The 19,762-nt window shown below is 46.9% G+C and overlaps 1 protein-coding gene across 3 annotated transcripts in view; it reads left to right on the plus strand.

Moving 5' to 3' along the window:
• The window catches only part of ZFAT (zinc finger and AT-hook domain containing), a 119,280-nt gene that overhangs the window by 43,773 nt on the left and 55,745 nt on the right, over positions 1–19,762 (plus strand). For all 3 annotated transcript variants that reach the window (XM_077932724.1, XM_077932723.1, XM_028736110.2), the window contains 5 exons: positions 73–243; positions 6,644–6,910; positions 10,525–10,698; positions 14,391–14,547; positions 16,175–17,619. In XM_077932724.1, coding sequence (XP_077788850.1) covers positions 90–243; positions 6,644–6,910; positions 10,525–10,698; positions 14,391–14,547; positions 16,175–17,619 — 2,197 coding nt within the window. In that variant the 5' untranslated portion in view covers positions 73–89. The remainder of the gene's footprint in view (positions 1–72; positions 244–6,643; positions 6,911–10,524; positions 10,699–14,390; positions 14,548–16,174; positions 17,620–19,762) is intronic.

Here is a 19,762-nt window from a genome sequence, read left to right on the forward strand (position 1 = left end):
TTTTTTCAGATTAACTGTTAAAATGGGGAAAGAAGTTAATAACCCCCCCTTAATTTATGTTTTATTTTCCAGGAAACAGATCCATCTTTATGTGCAAGCTCTGTAACTTATTTTCCCCGAACCAGTCACAACTGCTGTCTCATGTCTCCGAGAAGCATTCCGAAGAAGGGATTAAGGTGGATGACATCGTTATTCCTCTCAGACCTCTTACGACGCCGGCAAATCTAAATAAAAACGGAGAAGGTACGGCCAGAAGTCGGCAAGGATGCAAATAATTATTACCGCTGTTCTTTGCGCTATGTTAAATTTATAAAATTGCTTCAGCCTCAGAAACGACCAGATCCTCTGCTTAATTCATGACAGCAGGAAAGTCTTTTGCTTAATTCATGAACGCTTCCAACTGCAATGATTAAATGTCTCTGCATAAGGCATGGAAAGCTTTGATGGTTTCATGAGTCTGCCAGAGGATTTGTTTGTTTCATGAATTATAATATTTGCTTAATGTCTGCAACTTCATATGTTGAGCTATCCCCCTTCCTTTTCGTAAAAGAAAAGTAGCCTTAATTAAGCAACTTCACAGACTCAGCTTTGTGTGTGTATGTGCATGAAACCTCACACAGCTGCACTAACTGTTCCGCACCCCTGTTCACGAACAAGCACACTCCCAATCCATTGCCTTTCATTCACATTCATCCCACAATCCCCCAACATCCAGTTATCCTGCTTTCTCTCCCCACCCCAGGACTTTCATTTTCCTGCCACCTCTTCCTTTCCCTTCCCTGGTGGCCCAGCCACAGAAAATGTCCTCCGGGATGATGCTGCAGGTGCCACACTCCTTGCTGGAGACTGCAAGCTCTCTGCCACCTGATCACCTCTCCTTGTTCCCTTCACAGTTGCGGCTGAATCATCCTCCCATACAGCTTGCAGCAATGTGGCATCACAACCATGAAGAGATCAGGCGGTTGGGAGGCCAGATGCTGTGGTTTGGGCATCTTTCCAGAGGATGCTCTAGCTCAGTGATGGCCAAACTTGGCTCTCCAGCTTTTTTTGGAACTACAATTCCCATCATCCCTGACCGCTGGTCCTGTTAGCTAGGAATGATGGGAGTTGTAGTCCCAAAACAGCTGGAGGGCCAAGTTTGGCCATCGGTGCGTTTGCACTCCATGGTTGAGTGTCGCACATGAACCTGCCTGCCTGCTGGCCAGTCATAGTAGTAGCTGGATTGCTGAATGCCAAGTGAAGCAAGAGAAGGAATGGGAGGCTACCTTCTGCAGGTCTAGAATTGTTTTTGTGTGTCCAGCTGAGAAGTCGGTGTCTCCAGACAAGACTTCAGCCCCCATAATGTGGGTGCCATTGTATCTGCTGCAAGGCCGCCATTACAGGGGGGAAAACAAACTTCCATCTGGCAAGGAGACAGCACTGCAGCTGTAACGTGTAGCATGGCTCACAATGTGGAATGATGCCCTCCTGTCAACGTCACCACTAGAAATAGACGGCAGCAACGTGGAGGCTTTCTTTGTGATGGCAGCTATCACATTCAAGTGGCAGGAGTTGTGGCCATGGCTCATTTACTTGATAACCGACACATCTTTTTGAAAGCTGAATGTGCCCAACTTTGTGCCTAACTACCAATGAGAGGGAAAATTCAGGCTTTTCTTTGGAAAGCCACCAATGCAACACAAAATAAATAAAATTGCAGTCATTTGATGAGCTGATTGCCTGGATGTTACGTTGGTGTTTGCAAAAAAATATATTAAAATCTGTCCCTGTGATTCATTTCAGATAATAGCTCTCTTTTTATGCAAAGACAGAACAAGGACTATTCATAATTTATAATGGATTTTTTTTTAAAAAAAGAATAAACCCAACCATGCAGCAAAGGTTGAACAACTTTGCTGATGATGATGTCAACTCCACCACCTAAATAGGGTGGCAATTTCAACTTCTCCTCATTTTTAAGAAGAACATTGCCCCTGATGATAAAGGATTTCAGGCTTGAAGTCATTACGAAGGCTTCCTAAGTCCAGTTTGGCAACTGGATTTTACAAAAGTTACCAGCCAAGCCATCTGTGGCCTAGAAAAAGAGGGAAGGACCCACATTTGCAAAGCTGTTCTGCTCAGTCGTCCAGAGGCAGTTCTTTCTTGGCACAGACAATCTGGGTTTTTTTGTTTTTTACACACCTGCATTATTGTATAAATGATAGCAAGGCTCAGGGGTCAGTGTACTGGAAGAAGCATCTGTTATTGCTTATTGTTGATTTTGGGTGATATCCAGTGTTACTCAGACTCAGAGCCAACCCATTTAGCTTAATTTCTGTTATTTCAGTAGTTGGACTCTCGGTGTGACTAACAATGGATATCACCCTTTAATTATTTTATATTGCATTTTTTAATATTGTCTTGTTTATCAGTCAACCAGGATGGCTATAATAAATCAAATTAATAAATTAGAAATACCTTCTAGTACATATCTAGGACTCGATGTATAGACCAAATTCAGTTCTGCTGCTCATTGAATTAGCTGGCTATTTGTTCGCATATGTGGTAATTGCAGATATGGTAATGATAGTACGGATGATAATATTTCTAATTTTGTTACCCTTTTCGGGCATTCTTTTTTAAAGGGAGTGGTGTCCATCTTCTGACCCCCACACATTCATTTGGGGTTTACGAGACATGTAGGCTCTCTTCTGATCTCCAGTGAACATCCAACACATGGAGATTGAGCGACCCCTCCATGTCTTAGAATCATAGAATCATAGAGTTGGAATAGACCACAAGGGCCATCGAGTCCAACCCCCTGCCAAGCAGGAAACACCATCAGAGCACTCCTGACATATGGTTGTCAAGCCTCTGCTTAAAGACCTCCAAAGGAGACTCCACCACACTCCTTGGCAGCAAATTCCACTGTCGAACAGCTCTTACTGTCACGAAGTTCTTCCTAATGTTTAGGTGGAATCTTCTTTCTTGTAGTTTGGATCCATTGCTCCGTGTCCACTTCTCTGGAGCAGCAGAAAACAACCTTTTTCCCTCCTCTATATGACATCCTTTTATATATTTGATTATTTCACTTAAGTTGTGATCTCCCTGTATGGCAAAAGCCATTGTGTGATGGGCCAATCGTTTACTGCTTGAAAATCTTACCTTCAAGTGGTGATGCAAACTTGCTTCCACAGTGTATAATTTGTTATATGATGGAAGGAAAAGAGCACGTGTAGTTTTTGCTATGGAATTTTAATGTGTCGTCTTGAGCTATCTCCCCACCCATGGCAGGGAAATAATCTTCAGATCTTTCTGTGCGTTTTGTGAAGTCCTGCTCCTCGGGGTATCAAGACTTTGTGTGACCGTCATTCATTAGAGTTATTGTTTTTGAAGCGTTCAAAACTATCAAGGGCTCTACGAAGATAAAATCAGCAGGCTTGTAATCTATTCCTAGATTCAAATCAGCTAGCTAAATGTTACACCTACGACCACCGTCTGACAAGAGTGGTTTTGTGTTGTTGTGGGGTTTTTTTAAAAATACTTTTTAAAATGGCAACTTTGCTTTTCCTTTTGTGTATGTGTGAATAGCGGTACAGCTTGTTATGATTGTACCCGGTAGGTCCACCCCACCCCCCGACACTTTCCCCTATGTATTCTGAATCTATACCAAATAATTATTGAAGCTCAGTGCTCTAAAAATCCAAGCACATGTTAGTCACATCCCAAGGGAATAATGAAAATGTAGGGTGTTTTTTTCCCAGCACGGTTTTGCTCTTCTGCAGCAGCAGCATTTACCGTATTTTTTGCCCTATAGGACACACTTTTCCCCCTCCAAAAATGAAGGGGAAATGTGTGTGCGTCCTATGGGGCGAATGCAGGCTTTCACTGAAGGCTGGAGAGCGAGAGGGGTCGGTGCGCACCGACCCCTCTCGCTCTCCAGGCTTCAGGAAGCTATCCGCAAGCCTTGCAAGCCCGGTGGGAGGTCCCGCGGGCTCGCAAGGCTTGCGGGCAGCAGCCTGCAGCCCACAAGCTCGGGGGACAGCGGGGAGGCGGAGCGCCGCCACCCCGCTATTCATGGACCTGATCTGGAGGCTGGTGGGGGGGAGAAGCAAGCCACCCCGCTATTCCCCGACCTGATCTGGAGGCTGGGGGGGGGGGAGCAAGCTTGCTTCTCCCCTCCCCCCAGCCCCACAAGCTCGAGGGATAGCGGGGAGTAGGAGCGCCGTCACCCCGCTATTCCCTGACCTGGTTTGGAGGCTGGGGGTGGGTAGAAGAGAGCTTGCTTCTCCCCATCGCCAGCCCCACAAGCTCCGGGGACAGCAGGGCAAGCCGCTGCCCCACGGAGGCTAGAGAGGCTGTCCCTGAAGGCAGAAGAGGGAGACGGAGCGCTCCGTCTCCCTCTTCTAGCTTGGGGATGGCTGCGCAAACCTGGGGGGGAAATTACCCCCCCCCAAAAAAACTAGGTGCGTCCTATGGGCCGGTGCGTCCTATAGGGTGAAAAATACGGTAATCCTCCCCCCCCCTTTCCCCAATGCATGCCTGTTAAAGAATTTACAAAATTACATAATTATTAGATGGCACTTGGATGAAAAATGTGCATTGGAGAAAGAACAGTATAAAGATTTTTCTCTCGACATAGTTTATTTCTCAATTTCTTTTTGAAATGTCATCTCTCTGGATATTAGTCTAGGCAGAATGTGTTTTCTCCACTTATGCATGGCTTTGAGTGGCATTTGCTGGCCTCCCGAAGTCTAGATGACAAAAGAGCCGGTTCTCCCCAGCAGACAGGTAGGCAGGTTTCATAATAGATTAGATGAGGGCAGTGCTCGCTCTTTTCCTATACCAGGAATGGAGAGGCTGAGGCCCTGGGGTCCAGTGTGGCCCTCCTGACCTTTCTGCTTGGACCTTGGAACTGTCCCCAGGCCGCACACCCCCAGTGGTCTTGCTTTGAACCTGTCCCCCCCCCCCAATCTGGTTGGAATGTGCCTGTGAACTGCTAATGCCCCTTGACTGGGTGGAGAAGAGAGAGAAGGGGGGGTGGGATATGTGTAGAAACAAATACACAGGGAGATTTTTGGCATTGGCCTTGCTGACCACTGGCATGTGACCTTCAAAAGGTGCCCAGAAAGGATTTCAGCTGTCAGACTTTCAGGGTTTATGCACCCCTGCCCTAAAAACCTACATCTTCACACCTCAAATGAAAAATGAAGGGACAGAGTTAAATGGGCTGAACAAAAGCAGTAAACTCTGGGGGGAAATATTTTCCCCAATAACCTCACCATGGACAATCAAGGCAAGGCCTCCCTTTGGAGACTTGCTTCCCACTATGAGACCCTAGGAATAACTGCTTAGAGAAATCCAGACCCAGTTTTTAATGTGCACAGCTTTAGAATCGGAAGTTCAAGAGAGCTCCTTTTCTTAATATTTTTTTCTCAAGGGCTGTCACGTGGAAGAGGGAACAAGCTTGATTTCTCCTGTTCTGGAGAGTAGGACTCGAGCCGTTGGCTTCCAGTTATAAGAAATGAGGTTCTGACTAAGCGTCAGGATGAACTTTCTGACAGTAAGAGCTGTTCGACAGTGGAGCAGACTCCCTCGGAAGGTGGAGGACTCTCCTTTCTTGGAGATTTTTAAGCAGAGGTTGAATGGCCATCTGACATGGATGCTTCAACTGAGATTCCTGATTACCCTTGGACTAGATAACCCTTGGGTCCCTTCCAGCTCAATTATATGATTCTATGACTCTAGGGCTCATTGGTACTCCAGGCTTAGCTCCCCTACCTCCTTGCAAAGCTGCACCTCCTGCACATAAATGCAACATCACAAGGAAGAAGCATGGTATCTTGGCTGCCACTAGAAGCAGCAAGTGCTTGGGGCACAGGGCAGCCCTTTGGGGTATAATCTTGGGACTTGGGCTGGCCCACCCCATAATCCAACCCCCAAACCTGTAGTACAGGCTTCCTCAAACTCGGCCCTTCAGATGTTTTTGAGACTACAATTCCCATCATCCCTGGCCACGGGTCCTGCTAGCTAGGGGTCATGGGAGTTGTAGGCCAAAAAACATCTGGAGGGCTGAGTTTGAGGAAGCCTGAAATGTTAAGTCTTAGACTCAAATGCAGGAACAGCCTTGAGGTTAGGCACTCTTTCCGAGCACAATTCAAAGTGTTGGTGCTGACCTTTAAAGCCCTAAACGGCCCCGGTCCAGTATACCTGAAGGAGCGTCTCCACCTCCATCGTTCTGCCCAGACACTGAGGTCCAGCGCCGAAGGCCTTCTGGCGGTTCCCTCACTGCGGGGAGCCAGGCAGAGGGCCTTCTCGGTAGTGGCACCCACCCTGTGGAACACCCTCCCACCAGATGTCAAAGAGAAAAACAACTACCAGACTTTTAGAAGACATGTAAAGGCAGCCCTGTTTAGGGAAGCTTTTAATGTTTAATAGGTTATTGTATTTTGGGGGTTTTGTTGGAAGCCGCCCAGAGTGGCTGGGGGGACCCAGCCAGATGGGCGGGGTATAAATAATAAATTATTATTATTACTACTACTACTACTACTACTACTACTACTCTTGGAACGAACTCGCCCATTACCAGTTGAAAGAACAGCGTAGGTGCTCATTAAGAGCCACGCACAGCTGCTTGACGACTTCTTAACATTCCTCCCAACAGAGCTTCTCGTAGTGAAGAGGAAAAGAGGCAGGCCGAAAGGATCGACCAAGAAATTTTACGCTGATGAAGAACTGGCAGAAAGCAGCAACTGCGCTCCAAGCGAGGCTGCTCCAGTGGGACCCGAGGAAGGAGGGGAGTTGGCGGAAGTTCCGCCAGGCAACCTGGAATGTCGGAAGTGCAACCGGAAATTCTCCAATTCCCGGCAGCTACGGAAGCATATCTGCATTATCGTCAAACCCGAAGATTTGGAGGAGGAAGGTGATGCAGGTAAATGAGCTTTCTCTTGTGTTTTTCTGAAGGCATGTGCTGCGATCCACAGAAGAACAATATGTCTGCACGTGGGGAAAGCCAACATACACAAAGTTGGTGTTTTCGTTTGCTAAGTCTACCGTTGTGGCTCCTGTTGCCAGCCAGGCAAGCTGCTGTTGAACGTTGAGGATCATTTAGGATTGATTGGGCCTCTGGGCAAATTCAGGAGAGCCATGGTCTTACACAGTTTGGCCCTGTGGCTTCACAGCTTGACAACTATAGGGAGGTATTGGAAGGTTACAGAAAGGAGCCTTAACACTCAAACTGTATTGGACGGATGACTTTGAAGCACTTAGACAGGGCATACTCCTTGGTTCAAAGCAGAGTTAGAAGCTCAGATATAGAAGCTAGGTGCCAAATGGCTCCTTAAACCGGGGTTACAGTCGCCATTTGGGGGCCAGACAGCTCGAAAGTTGTATTCTTCAAATTTTTGGTCCTTTCAATTCATTCGGATTGTGCAGATAAAAATATAACTGATAGAATTCTACAGGATGGGGTATTGGTGTGTGAAAACTGTGAAGATCCGAGGATCCTCAGGCATGCACCTCCAGGCCAGGCACCATCCTGGTACCCAGGCATCTTCAGTTTGTTGCAAGAGGCCGATAGCCACGTGCAAAATGCACCTGGTGAAATTTGGTTCAAAGTAGGTACGTCACACCATTTATATAGGTGATTTCTTGCATTTGTGGGCTGTTTTCATTTTTAGTTAAGCACCCGCATTGACTTTGTACATGCAAGATAATTTTGAGTACATATGGAAATTTTCCACTAAAGCTGGTTGCCTATGTTGCTTTCCCCAGAGATTAATTTATAGGTAGCATTGGGTAGTATCCGGTGCTATGGGATCTAAATAAAGCTGGCAGGTCTTAAAAGAAGCTTTGGGGGGTAACATTCTTTGTTTTCTGCTTTGTTTTATTGCTTAAGAAAGCCGTCTGGTTGCCTCATTTGTGACATGTGTCCCTTGTCTCCTCCACATGTTATTTTCAGCAGTACTATTATACTATTCTAGCATAATTGGGATTAGTAAATGCTTTTAAATGTGATCTTTATGTACATTACTGAAACTCGCTGTCCTTGACCCCACAAGCTCATTAAAACCATAAAAGGTGACCTTGATAACAGTTTCTTACGTAGACTACTCATGGTTTTTCCAGCTGAAATTGGTTTCTGCTTTTATAGAAGAAAACAACTTTTCTGTCTGCAGCTGATGAGAAAAATAAACCAGTCCATGTCATGCAGGAAATTAATTCTTGCCACTGCCCAATGCCTGCTTTTTGATACTGACATAAAATACGGCCTAGCTTGGGATAGCCAATGAGTTGGCCTCCAGATGTTGGACTACAACCCCCATCATCTCTGACTGCTGGCCATGCTGGCTGATGGGAGTTGTAGTCCATCAACATCTGGAGGCCAACCCATTAGCTATCCATGCACTGGATCTTTGGGACAATGCCCATGGGGCATTTTCCAAGCTGTGAGATATTGGTTTGATTGTATTACGTTGTTAACATTCTGCCTACCAACCTTTTAAAGGCTTCAGATGCGTCTAAGCCTTTGGTGAGACAGTATCTTCCCAAACTCAGCTAGAAAGGCCCACTGGGAACTGTCAAGAACTCTGGCTTTCCATGCCAGTTTCCCTGAGAGGGCTTCAGATTCCAACAGAACAGGGTACTCTCCAGCTCAGGAGGCGAAAGAGAACTCCCTTGTAGATGCCTATCTAAGGCAACCCATATTATCTGGTTCCAGGACCTGAAAAATGGTTGGTTGTCTGACCAGGGTGAAGCTTAAAACCAACAGTGGTGTCCTAAGTGCCCTGTTTATTATGTCCACTTCTCCAGGAATTAGATCAAATGGCCCACGTAACACCAAGCCACTTCTCTCATCATTTCACACCTGGTTCAAATGTTACAAAAATAATGGTTCCCTCTCCATTTATATATATATATATTGCGAAAATGGCAACTGTCCTGCAGGGGAGTGCTGGTAAAGATTTTAAACAAAACGAAATCCCAAACGCTCCAATGAAGAGCAAGTTCAAAGTGTGCCAATTAAAGGACCAAACCATGTACTGCAGATTCACCAGGGAGCCCCCTCCAATTACGAATGCACGACACACGGCGGAGGAACCAATTAGGGACGCTGAACAGAAAATATCGATGGCTTGAACAGTCTAGCTCGAAATGCTGTTAAACATACTGATTCATATGTCATTGACAGCCGCCTTCCTCAACAGTAGAGACGTGAACATCCCGTAAATGGGAGTCTAAATTCAGATGCAGCATAGCATTAAATTACTTGTGCATGCCACACTGGGATTTAAATCGCATAGATCTGGATACAGGAGGTCAGTTTATTAGTTTGCCAAATCAAAGTGCCAGCTGTTCAAACTGATTGCTTAATGTTCCTTAGGAATGCAGAGCCAGAGTAAAGACTATTCATCTCAATCAGGCTGTTGCAAGGGGGAGGTGGGGAAATTCTCAAAAAACCTCCCCACATTTGTTTTAGTCATTCTAAGTCGAATGGGCTTGCCGTTCACCCCCAAACAGCTTGTAAATATAGATGGAAGGCAGAGGAGGAGAAAGCAAGAAGTCCAGATTGTGAGGAACTGGACAATGCACCCACTAACAGGGCTTTTGTGGGGCCCCTTCCCCTGCAGCTGTCATCTGGTAGGGTTGCTCAAGAACTTTGGCCAAAAACGTCTTTTTTATTGTTGTTGTTGTTTAGTTGTTTAGTCGTGTCCGACTCTTCATAACCCCATGGACCAGAGCACACCAGGCACTCCTGTCTTCCACTGCCCTCCGCAGTTTGGTCAAACTCATGCTGGTAGCTTCGAGAACACTGTCCAACCATCTCATCCTCTGTCGTCCCCTTCTCCTTGTGCCCTCCATCTTTCCCAACATCAGGGCCTTTTCCAGGGAGTCTTCTCTTCTCAGGAAGTGGCCAAAGTATTGGAGCCTCAGCTTGAGGATCCATCCTTCCAGTGAGCACTCAGGGCTGATTTCCTTCAGAATGGATAGGTTTGATCCTCTTGCAGTCTATGGGACTCTCAAGAGTCTCCTCCAGCACCATAATTCAAAAGCATCAGTTCTTCGTCATTTTTATTATGGCAACCCTATCATCTGGCCATCGTATACTGTACCCAGTACCCTTGTCTCTGCTCACGGTATCGTTCACACTCTCCAACGGTAGTGAAGTTCTACTTCCTCCCCATAGTGTTACCTGTGTTAACCCCGTTTCAAATACCATTTGCCACCTTTGCAAGCAACCTCACCGTACCCGTTCAGTTCTTGCACTGTAGGCCCCCCACTCTCCTGGATCACAGGCTTCGACTGCAAAGCTTTCTGAGGTCGCAAAATTGTTCCCCTCCTGCTTCCTGATTTTGGCATTTTAGAAGCTCCCCTTAGCCCCATGTCAAAGTGCACGAGGGACAGTAGCAAACATTTTGCAGGCTGGTTACTTTTACAAGAATAGAGTGGAACACCCAGGGAAGCCGCTGAGGGTGAAACTTTGCTGCGCAAGATGAGAATCCACGTGTTCCTCCTTTTACCTTCTTTCCGATGTTTGCTCTTTAGGTAATGATTCTGACGTTGACCTTGACAGGAGGGAAGATGAGCGAGAACGAACACCAAAGAGGCAACGGCTTCAGAGAACCGAGAAGAGCCTTTCAGCGAAGGACGCAGACCAGCTCTCGGGAGCTAAGAATCCTATTATAAGTGTAGTTCTGACAGCCCACGAAGCAATTCCAGGTAACTGTTAACTGTTCACTCCTAGAAACTTTTACTTCAGGAAGCCATTAAAATAAAATGAACAGCTCCAAACATTTACAATCTGAAGCAGACATCATCGTTCCCTTTATCTCATCATAAAGATTCACCCCCCCCCCCCCAAATGCAGCTCTTAAATTGTAGGCATCTGCATTGCTGCAATTGCAGTTCAGAATCTTGAGAATCTCTAATTTCATTTCATTTCATTTTTCTTTCGGTTATCAAGATTGCAGAGGGGGACAAATATTGAAGACATGGCAGAGTAGGTGATTTCAATCATGATTTCAATCAGCAAGGGGGGAAAACTGGTTTAAAATTACTGATTTCAATCAAGTTTCCTGTTGATACTTTATATGTTTCCTAAACAGTGGTGCAAATTTGACCATTTCCCTTGGCCCCTTGTCTTAAGGTATTAGCTTACATAAATATTTACAGTTTCTTTCTTTTTTTGTTTAAGGATATGTACTATTATTGCATGCTGCCCTTTCTCTAAGGAGCTCCAAAGCTGTGTGTGGGTTTTTCACAATGTGTCTACTTGCAAAAGTGCACACACGTTTTTTGTTAACCATGCGTAGCCCCAGAACGCAGCAGTCTGCAAAGATTTTACAAGCTGACATCTCATTTCAATCCTGAATCAAGCACTGTCTTAAACTCTGACCAAAAGTCTTTTGGGAAGTAGAAGGGGGCAGGGAGAAAGGCCAGCACATCGCCTGCTCTTTTCTCCCGCAACACAAGACACCATTAGGCTTTTGAGATGTAGATAAACAAGTTCTTCCCTCCCCTTGTTTTGTGCAGCGGTGGATTTCAAGCTGTTGTTCTGATGTTAGATGTTCCAGAACAGTGGAAGCTGGAGATTTTTGCAGGTTTTGTCATGCACAGATCATTGCCTTTCTCTTTCTCTCTCACCCACATTGATTTCTCCGATGCATCTATAGCAGTGGTTTTCAACCAGTGTGCTGTGGCACCCTGGGGTGCCTTGAATGATGGTCGGGGGTGCTGTGGGCAACACTGACCTCTATCCCTCTTTCCTTCCCTCCCTTCCTCTGATGCCCTCTTGCACCTCTGCCTCCGAAAGAGATCTGTCCTGAGAGATCTGCATTGGCTCCCAGTACGTTTCCAAGCACAATTCAAAGTGTTGGTGCTGACCTTTAAAGCCCTAAACGGCCTCGGTCCTGTATACCTGAAGGAGCGTCTCCACCCCCATCATTTAGCCCGGACACTGAGGTCCAGCACCGAGGGCCTTCTGGCGGTTCCCTCGCTGTGAGAAGTGAAGTTACAGGGAACCAGGCAGAGGGCCTTCTCGGTAGTGGCACCCGCCCTGTGGAATGCCCTCCCTTCAGATGTGAAGGAAATAAGCAGCTATCTTATCTTTAAAAGACATCTAAAGGCAGCCCTGTTTAGGGAAGTTTTTAGTATTTAATGCTGTATTGTTTTAACACTCGACTGGGAGCTGCCCAGAGTGGCTGGGGAGACTCAGCCACATGGGCGGGGTATAAATTAATAATAATAATAATAATAATAATAATAATAATAATAATAATAATAATAATCATTATTACACAGCTGTTGTTGCAGCATCCCTGGCTACAAGCTCCCTAGGCGGATGGTGTCTCTGGGGCTTCTCAGGCCCTTGTGGGGCAGTGTGAGGAGGCACTTCTCTTTGAGGTAGGGGGACAGAGAGCTCAGAGACCAGGGGCGGCAGCAGCGGCTGCCCAGATAACTCCCAAGCAGAGGGGAGAAGAGAGGAGGCTGAGGGAACCCTCCACAAGGGTGGGTGTTTAAACAGGCTGAGGGGCTGCTGACTCTGCAGGCAAGGGGTAACATAACTGGGCTCCTGAGGCCCACAGGGGTGCCGCAGAAAGAATGCAGTTGGTCAAGGGAGCCGTGGACCCAAAAAAGGTTGAAAACGTCTGACCTATGGAGATGTTTAGGGCACTGTAACTTCTTTCTTTTCACAAACCCATAAAGACGTTACTTAAATAACACAAAATTTCCCCAGAGAGTCTCACCAGACAGAAAAAGAGAGATTTATTTCATAAGGTTTGCAGCTGGCATATATAAGATAAACTCATGCATTCCCCCTGCCCGCTTTGACTACAGTAGATCATCTGAAATGCAGGTTCACATTATTTAAGCTGCAGGGATTTTATTATGCCTTAACACTCGGTGTCAACCTTTCATCTGAGCTGAATACACTTCACAATTGCCCCTTTCTTCTTCAGATGTTCTGTAATAAAATCCTGATAGAAGATGCCATGTAAGCTTTCGATCCTCCTGGAAGAACAGTAGGAGGAAAGACAGAGCATTAGTAGTCTCTCTTTTCTGGGGTATTGAGAAGGCTGTCCTGAAATGCTTGCATAACTTTTATATTAGCTGCTCAATCTGCTCCTTTTTCAGTGACACTCGGTATCAGGTTGAGAGGCATTCTTCACCTTTTTGGCATGAGACTTGGGCCAAATTCTTTTCATCGAATCTGACTGATTGCAATTTTCTAGTCGGAAGAGGTCAGACACACTAACAGAGCAATCCAGTATTCCTATTATGCTGGACCAGAGATAGTCTGCTGTGACTGCAGCAGAGCGGCTGCAACATACAACGTGTGCTCAGTCATGGAGGGAAGCAGAAAAAAAACTCTCAAGTCAAAAGCATGAAAAACAGTGTAAAAATTACTGATGGAGCCACAGCATCCCTGGAAATACTGTACAACTATGTATGATGCGCCAATCTGGGACCGTGATGGTGACAATGCCCAAATGCTGCATTTATACAGAGGGAGCCATAAAACCCACGCTGCAGACATCACAAGAGTAGCCCAGCCATAAGGGACATGCAGAGTTAGGGACTCAGCTCTTATCTGAGGCTAAACCTTGGGAGTAAAGAAGCATTTTGCTTTCCCCAGCTGCTGCAGCAGTTTGAAGGGCAAATATGAGCACAGTAAAGGGACGCGGGTGGCGCTGTGGGGTAAACCACAGAACCTAGGACTTGCCGATCAGAAGGTCGCGGTTCGAATCCCCGCGACGGGGTGAGCTCCCGTTGCTCAGTCCCTGCTCCTGCCAACCTAGCAGTTCGAAAGCACGTCAAAGTGCAAGTAGATAAATAGGTACCACTCCGGCGGGAAGGTAATCAGTGTTTCCATGCGCTGCTCTAGTTCGCCAGAAGTGGCTTAGTCATGCTGGCCACATGACCCGGAAGCTGTACGGCAGCTCCCTTGGCCAATAAAGCGAGATGAGCGCCGCAACCCCAGAGTCAGTCACGACTGGACCTAATGGTCAGGGGTCCCTTTACCTTTACCTTATGAGGACAATAATTTCTTGCTAATATTTTCCTGCTTTTAAACATAGACCAGGTGATTATACATAATATTCAACAGGCAGTATTTCTATTTGGTATATGTTGTTAGTATTTATCCTAGTCTTCCCTAACCCAGTGCCCTCTGGGTGTTGCTGCACTACAACTCCCATCAACCCTGACCATCAGCCATACTGACTGGGGCTGTTAGGAGTTGAGGCCCAAATATCTGGAGTTGTGACCCAGAACATCTGGGGAAGCCTGCCTTATTTTATTGTGAATGTGCATGCACGCGCGAGCGCACACACACACACACTTAAAATCTCAGTGTGCAGGTGATTGATTTTTTAAAAAAACTGAATTTTGTGTGTTTATTTTGCTTGTAGGAGCTACAATAATAGTTCCAGTTGAGGCTGCTGCTACTCCTGAAACGGAACAGCCAGCAAACCCAGAGACAGTACCGCCAGACTCCTCTCAGCGAAGGGGCTACCAGGAATATGCCATTCAGCAAACCCCTTACGAGCAACCGATGAAATCAAGCAGGTAACTTCCATTTTCAAAACAAGTTCTGTTTCACTCCCTGCAGAAACACTGCATAACCTTAAAGCGACCGAAGGGAACCAACCAGCTGAAGCCAAGCTTCCAGAAAGATGATCCAGGAGGGTATGGAAATTTAATTAACACATAAATATTGTTGATTTCATTACACAGTGTAAGTATGCTTTTAAAAAAAATGCATCCAGTGGAATTTGCTGCTTGCCTCGTATTGGTCACGGGGTCCACGAGGCATACTTTTTCAGGTGATTAGCATGACTAAGATTGTATGAGGACAGTATCTGGTGAAGTAGCCCTACAGGTAGGGAACAAGGAAGAAATGGGAGGGAGGGAGGGAGGGAGGGAGCACGAGGCCAGAGGGGGAGTACAGGGAGCATGTCAGTTGTCACTTAGTGGCATCGGACCATGTGCAGGGTGCTTGGGCCAGATCCACCTGACCCAGGAAGGTTCATACGGGACTTCTGGCCAATCAGAATGGGGAGCCAATCAAGGGGGCAAAAACATCCCCAAGTGCTGCCCCTTCCTCAGCCCTTCTGCTATGTCAGGTGTGAGGACCTAAAGCCATCTGGTGGACCAGATCCGTATCTTCCCTACCCCCACATAGACCCAAGTCTGCCAGGTGGGCTGGGCCACCAACCTGTCAATCACCTGATGTCATGATGACATCACACAAGCTATTTTTGCCCATGCACTTTGAAATCAACCTGTGCAGGCAAAGGGACAGCGCTGTGTAGGTCCTGACAGCCAGCTGCTGGTTCTCTGCATGAGACTTTGCAGGTGCCGCTGATCGGGAGACCTCTTGTCATTCCAGCTGTGTCTTTATCTGCCTCACACTTGACAAGACATGTAGGCATGGCTTGGTCAGAACAGCCTCTTTGGCCAAATAGGGAGACCTGGCAAGTCAAATTAGAGCTGGATGTTCCCTACTTCTGGTCTACGAGTATCTTTTCCATGTCAGCACCCTCTAAATCCCCATGTTCCAAAATATAATTACGATAGAGTGCTTGGTATTTATTGTATTTTTGCTCTTTCCTCCCTTTCTTCTTTTTGGTATTTTTTTTTTATCTCTCTTCTTTAGGTTAGTTTGGTTTTTCTTGCATTTCATGCTGAAAACATTCAATAAAAATTGATTAATAAAATACAATAAATTCCCACAATCTAATCTGGCAGAGAGAATTGTTGAGAAATGTGCCCCCTCCTCTCCACTGGTGACATGGAGCTGTCCAGAACTGAGCACGCACTTTTAAGATACAGATTCTAGGGTTGTCAAGAGCTTGTTTAATATCCCCAAGTTAGAAAAGAAATAAACATTGAGCTCAACCTGAAAGTGGCTGGCAGCCCTCTTGTTGCCTAGCTAGTTACTGAACAGCAGGAAAAGGCATTTCTACCAACTTATTTCTTGGAATTGGCAAAGTACCAGGGTGGGGGATCAAGTAAAACTGGGAGAAAAGTTGTCTCCTCCCCTTTCTGACCCAACAGGAAGCATGGAAGGGCAGAGATAGGAAAAACAGTCATCCACTCAGCCCCAACCAACCTGGTCTTGAAAGTTGGCTGACGTTTGCATGCCTGCCTTAGCGGCGTAAGCGATTTGTGTCTCAATCCCGTTTCTCTTTAGGTTGGGCGCAACCCAGCTGAAGATCTTCACCTGCGAATACTGCAACAAGGTGTTCAAGTTCAAGCACTCCCTCCAGGCCCACCTGAGGATCCACACCAACGAGAAGCCTTACAAGTGCTCGTTCTGCAGCTACGCCAGCGCCATCAAGGCCAACCTGAACGTCCACCTGCGGAAGCACACAGGGGAGAAGTTCGGCTGCGACTACTGCCCCTTCACCTGCCTGAGCAAAGGCCACCTCAAGGTGCACGTGGAGAGAGTCCACAAGAAGATCAAGCAGCACTGCCGCTTCTGCAAGAAGAAGTACTCGGACGTCAAGAACCTGATCAAGCATATCAAGGAAGCGCACGACTTGCAAGACAAGAAAGTGAAGGACGTCTTTGACGAGCTCCGGCTGATGACCCGCGAAGGGAAGAGGCAGCTGCTGTACGACTGCCACATCTGCGAGCGCAAGTTCAAGAACGAGCTGGACCGCGACAGGCACATGGTGGTCCACGGGGACGAGAGGCCCTTCGCCTGCGAGCTGTGCGGCCACGGAGCCACCAAGTACCAAGCACTCGAGCTTCACGTCCGAAAGCACCCGTTCGTCTACGTCTGCAGCGAGTGTTCGAAGAAGTTCGTCAGCTCCATCAGGCTCCGCTCGCACATCAAGGAAGCGCATCGGGACTTGCAGGAGGCTTCTGTTTTTAACAGCTCCATCAACCGGAGCTTTTGCCTCCTGGAACCAGGAGGGGACATTCAGCAAGAAGCCCTTGGGGAGGAGTTGTCGCAGACCGCGGCTGAGCTCTCGCTTTTAAACTCGAAGGAGCTGTGTATACCGAAGAAGTCAGGCGAATTGAGTGCGGCAGAAGGAAGCCAGGATGAGGACCCCGGTGGCAATTTGGAAACTTTCCCTGCTCCTCCTGTAGAATCTGATAGCTCTCCAGTTGCAAGTGGAACAGATTCACAGTGCCAGCCTGCAGCAGAATTAGCCTTGCCAGATGTGTCCCCAATTAGCACTTCGGATGACCTTCTACAGAAAAGTGCTCCTTTGGCTTTGGATGAAGTGAAGACCCTCCCTGGAAAGGACTTGTCTCCTGACTGTACATTAAATTCGAAAGGCGAACTAATGCAGATTTCTGGAGATGGGAGCCCCAGTATAAACCAGAGCGAGCAAGTTCTGCAGTGTGCTCCTGTCCCTGAAGAAGAGGGCCAAACTCTCTGTCTAGGTGCTCAGGAAGCTGACAAGTCAGCTGCTGAAAAGGCAGACTCCCCCACGCCAATGTCCCACCCAGAATCCAACACCGCCATCAGCGAGAATTCAGATTCTTGCACATTGCCTTCAGAGAATCGGACCGGAGCTGCGGCCTTTATGCAGATTTTGGATAGTTTGCAGAAACGGCAGATGAACACCGCCTTGTGTGAGAAGATCAGGAAAGTCTACGGAGACTGGGAGTGCGAATACTGTGGTGAGGAGTATGCAGAGTCTTGGGCGGTGGTGGGATAAAATATACATGGGATGGCTTATGTATTTCCTGGCTTATGTAGTTTTCTGGAAAGCTTTGGTGGGGTTGTTGTTTTTTTACTTCCTGCCGAGAAAAACAAAACAAAAACCAAGTTCGCTTCTGTGTTAATAGATCAATAGTTGTGTGCAGTCTGGAGGTGAAAATGGGGCAGGCTGTTCTCTTCCAGCAAGAGGAGCTATGTGCCAGGTGTAATAGCGGGGAAAGAGGCAGGCAGCAGAACTAGTGAGAGCAGTGAAGCTAAAAAGAGGTTTGACAAGCTAGAAAAGAGGAGCTGGAACAGGTCAGAGCACGAAGGATGAGGCAGGGCTATAGACTGCACACCTGAAAGGAGATTGCAGCACGGACAATCATTTTACAGAAAGAGATATATGCAGTGGAATGGGCAAGAACCAGTCATGGTGGAAAGGGGCAGAGCAAGATTAAGAGCCAGTAAAACTATCTGAATTTGGGGGGATTCACTGAGCACAACAGAGGAGCAGTGGATCTCAGGACCTCTCTCGTATTTATTTGCCCTGTGCCAGTTCAGTGGCCTTTCCAACCTATGTCTTGACTAGCAGTAACTTATCAGGCAAAGACCTTCCCTCGCCCTGATACCTGTGTGTTTTGATGTGACACCTTGGGTGTCTTCTTGTGGTGAACAGTTTAGGAAGCTGCTTAGGAATTTGAGCCCTCAGCGAGTCTTATTGTGTATTAAATTTATATACAGCTTCAGATGAAGATCTGAAGATCTCAGGACAGTCCACAGCAGGAAAACAACCGAATAGAACCGCAAAGTACACAATGAAAACAAGAACATAAGCAAGCAAGCCAAATAACCCCCTTCCCACAATCTTGTGGGGTCAGGTTCACGTTCCTGGACCATAGTAAGCCTCAAGAGTGTGTTATGCTCAGATCCTCCATGTGTTATTCCCATGGACATCTGGTAAGGTTCTGTGAGAACAAAGTGTTGGACCAGATGAGTCTTTGACCTGACCTTACTATGTTGAGACTTCACACATTCTCAGCACGTGTTCTTCCACTAAGCTGGGTCAGTGTTATTATCCCTCCCACCCTGTCCTTCCTTTCATCGTTTGCATGTTCGTACATATCTACATACTCCACCTTATCTAGCAGAGAGCCTCTTCCACCCCCTTTCCCAATTCTCACAGCTGCAGGCTGCAGTTTGCCCTCAACTCTTCCACATCTTATGACGAGCCCACTGTGCAGCTTTTGCACACTCGCTCTTGCCTTCGTTCCTGAGGCAGCCAGACCCTGTTCCAACGTCCCCTCCCACAGCCGCTGCAGCAAATTTCAGTCTCCTCTTGTGCGCTTCCCTAGGCAGTACTCTAGGGTCGCCAGTTCTGCTAATAAAGTCTCCTGATTCAAATGCTTTCTGAAAATTGCGTTTCATAGGGACTGCATCCATTAAGAGCAATTCAATTAGTGAAATACCTTTCGGAAGGATTTTTCATCAGGGATGCAATTGGCAAAGGATCGCACGTTAACTGTGCCCCGTTGAGGTTGCTCTCTTTTAGGAAATAACAATTAAATGTGTGTCACGGGCAGCGTTCTGCCTACATTAACTGGATCAAAGGGAATTTTAGCATTTTTATTAAAAGGTGAAATTGTGGGCATGAAAGAGTATTGTTTACGCAGGTCCAATGCAGGAAGTCCAGCTGTATCAATCACTTTCCCCCCGCTTCTGTTAGATTCAGGCCCCTACCAAGTCAAGGAGATGGAGGCTAGATCCTGGAAGCAAGGGGAGGAAAGAGGGAATGCATTGAAAAAGCTTCCCTACTCCTTTATTATCTTTATTATAGGATTCAGGTCTTATCACATGCCCTGCTTTGGCCTGTTGCTATTCAAATGACTTATTTGGTTGTACAAGACATGTGTCTGATGTTACCGGGTCTTTTATTTGGCTAGAGCAGGGGTTGGCAAGGTTTATCTTGCCTGTGCCGGATCGGTCTCACGGAGATCCCTCCGTGGGCTAGTTGGTGCATGCGCGTGAGCGTGCGCGCCTGTAATTTTTTGTGTCTGCACGTGCGCAGACGTGATTTCCAGTGTCGCGGAAGTGAGTCCCCGCACTGCACCGGTTTAGCACAGC

Source organism: Podarcis muralis, chromosome 8 (assembly GCF_964188315.1).
Source record: "Podarcis muralis chromosome 8, rPodMur119.hap1.1, whole genome shotgun sequence".
NCBI lineage: Eukaryota > Metazoa > Chordata > Lepidosauria > Squamata > Lacertidae > Podarcis > Podarcis muralis.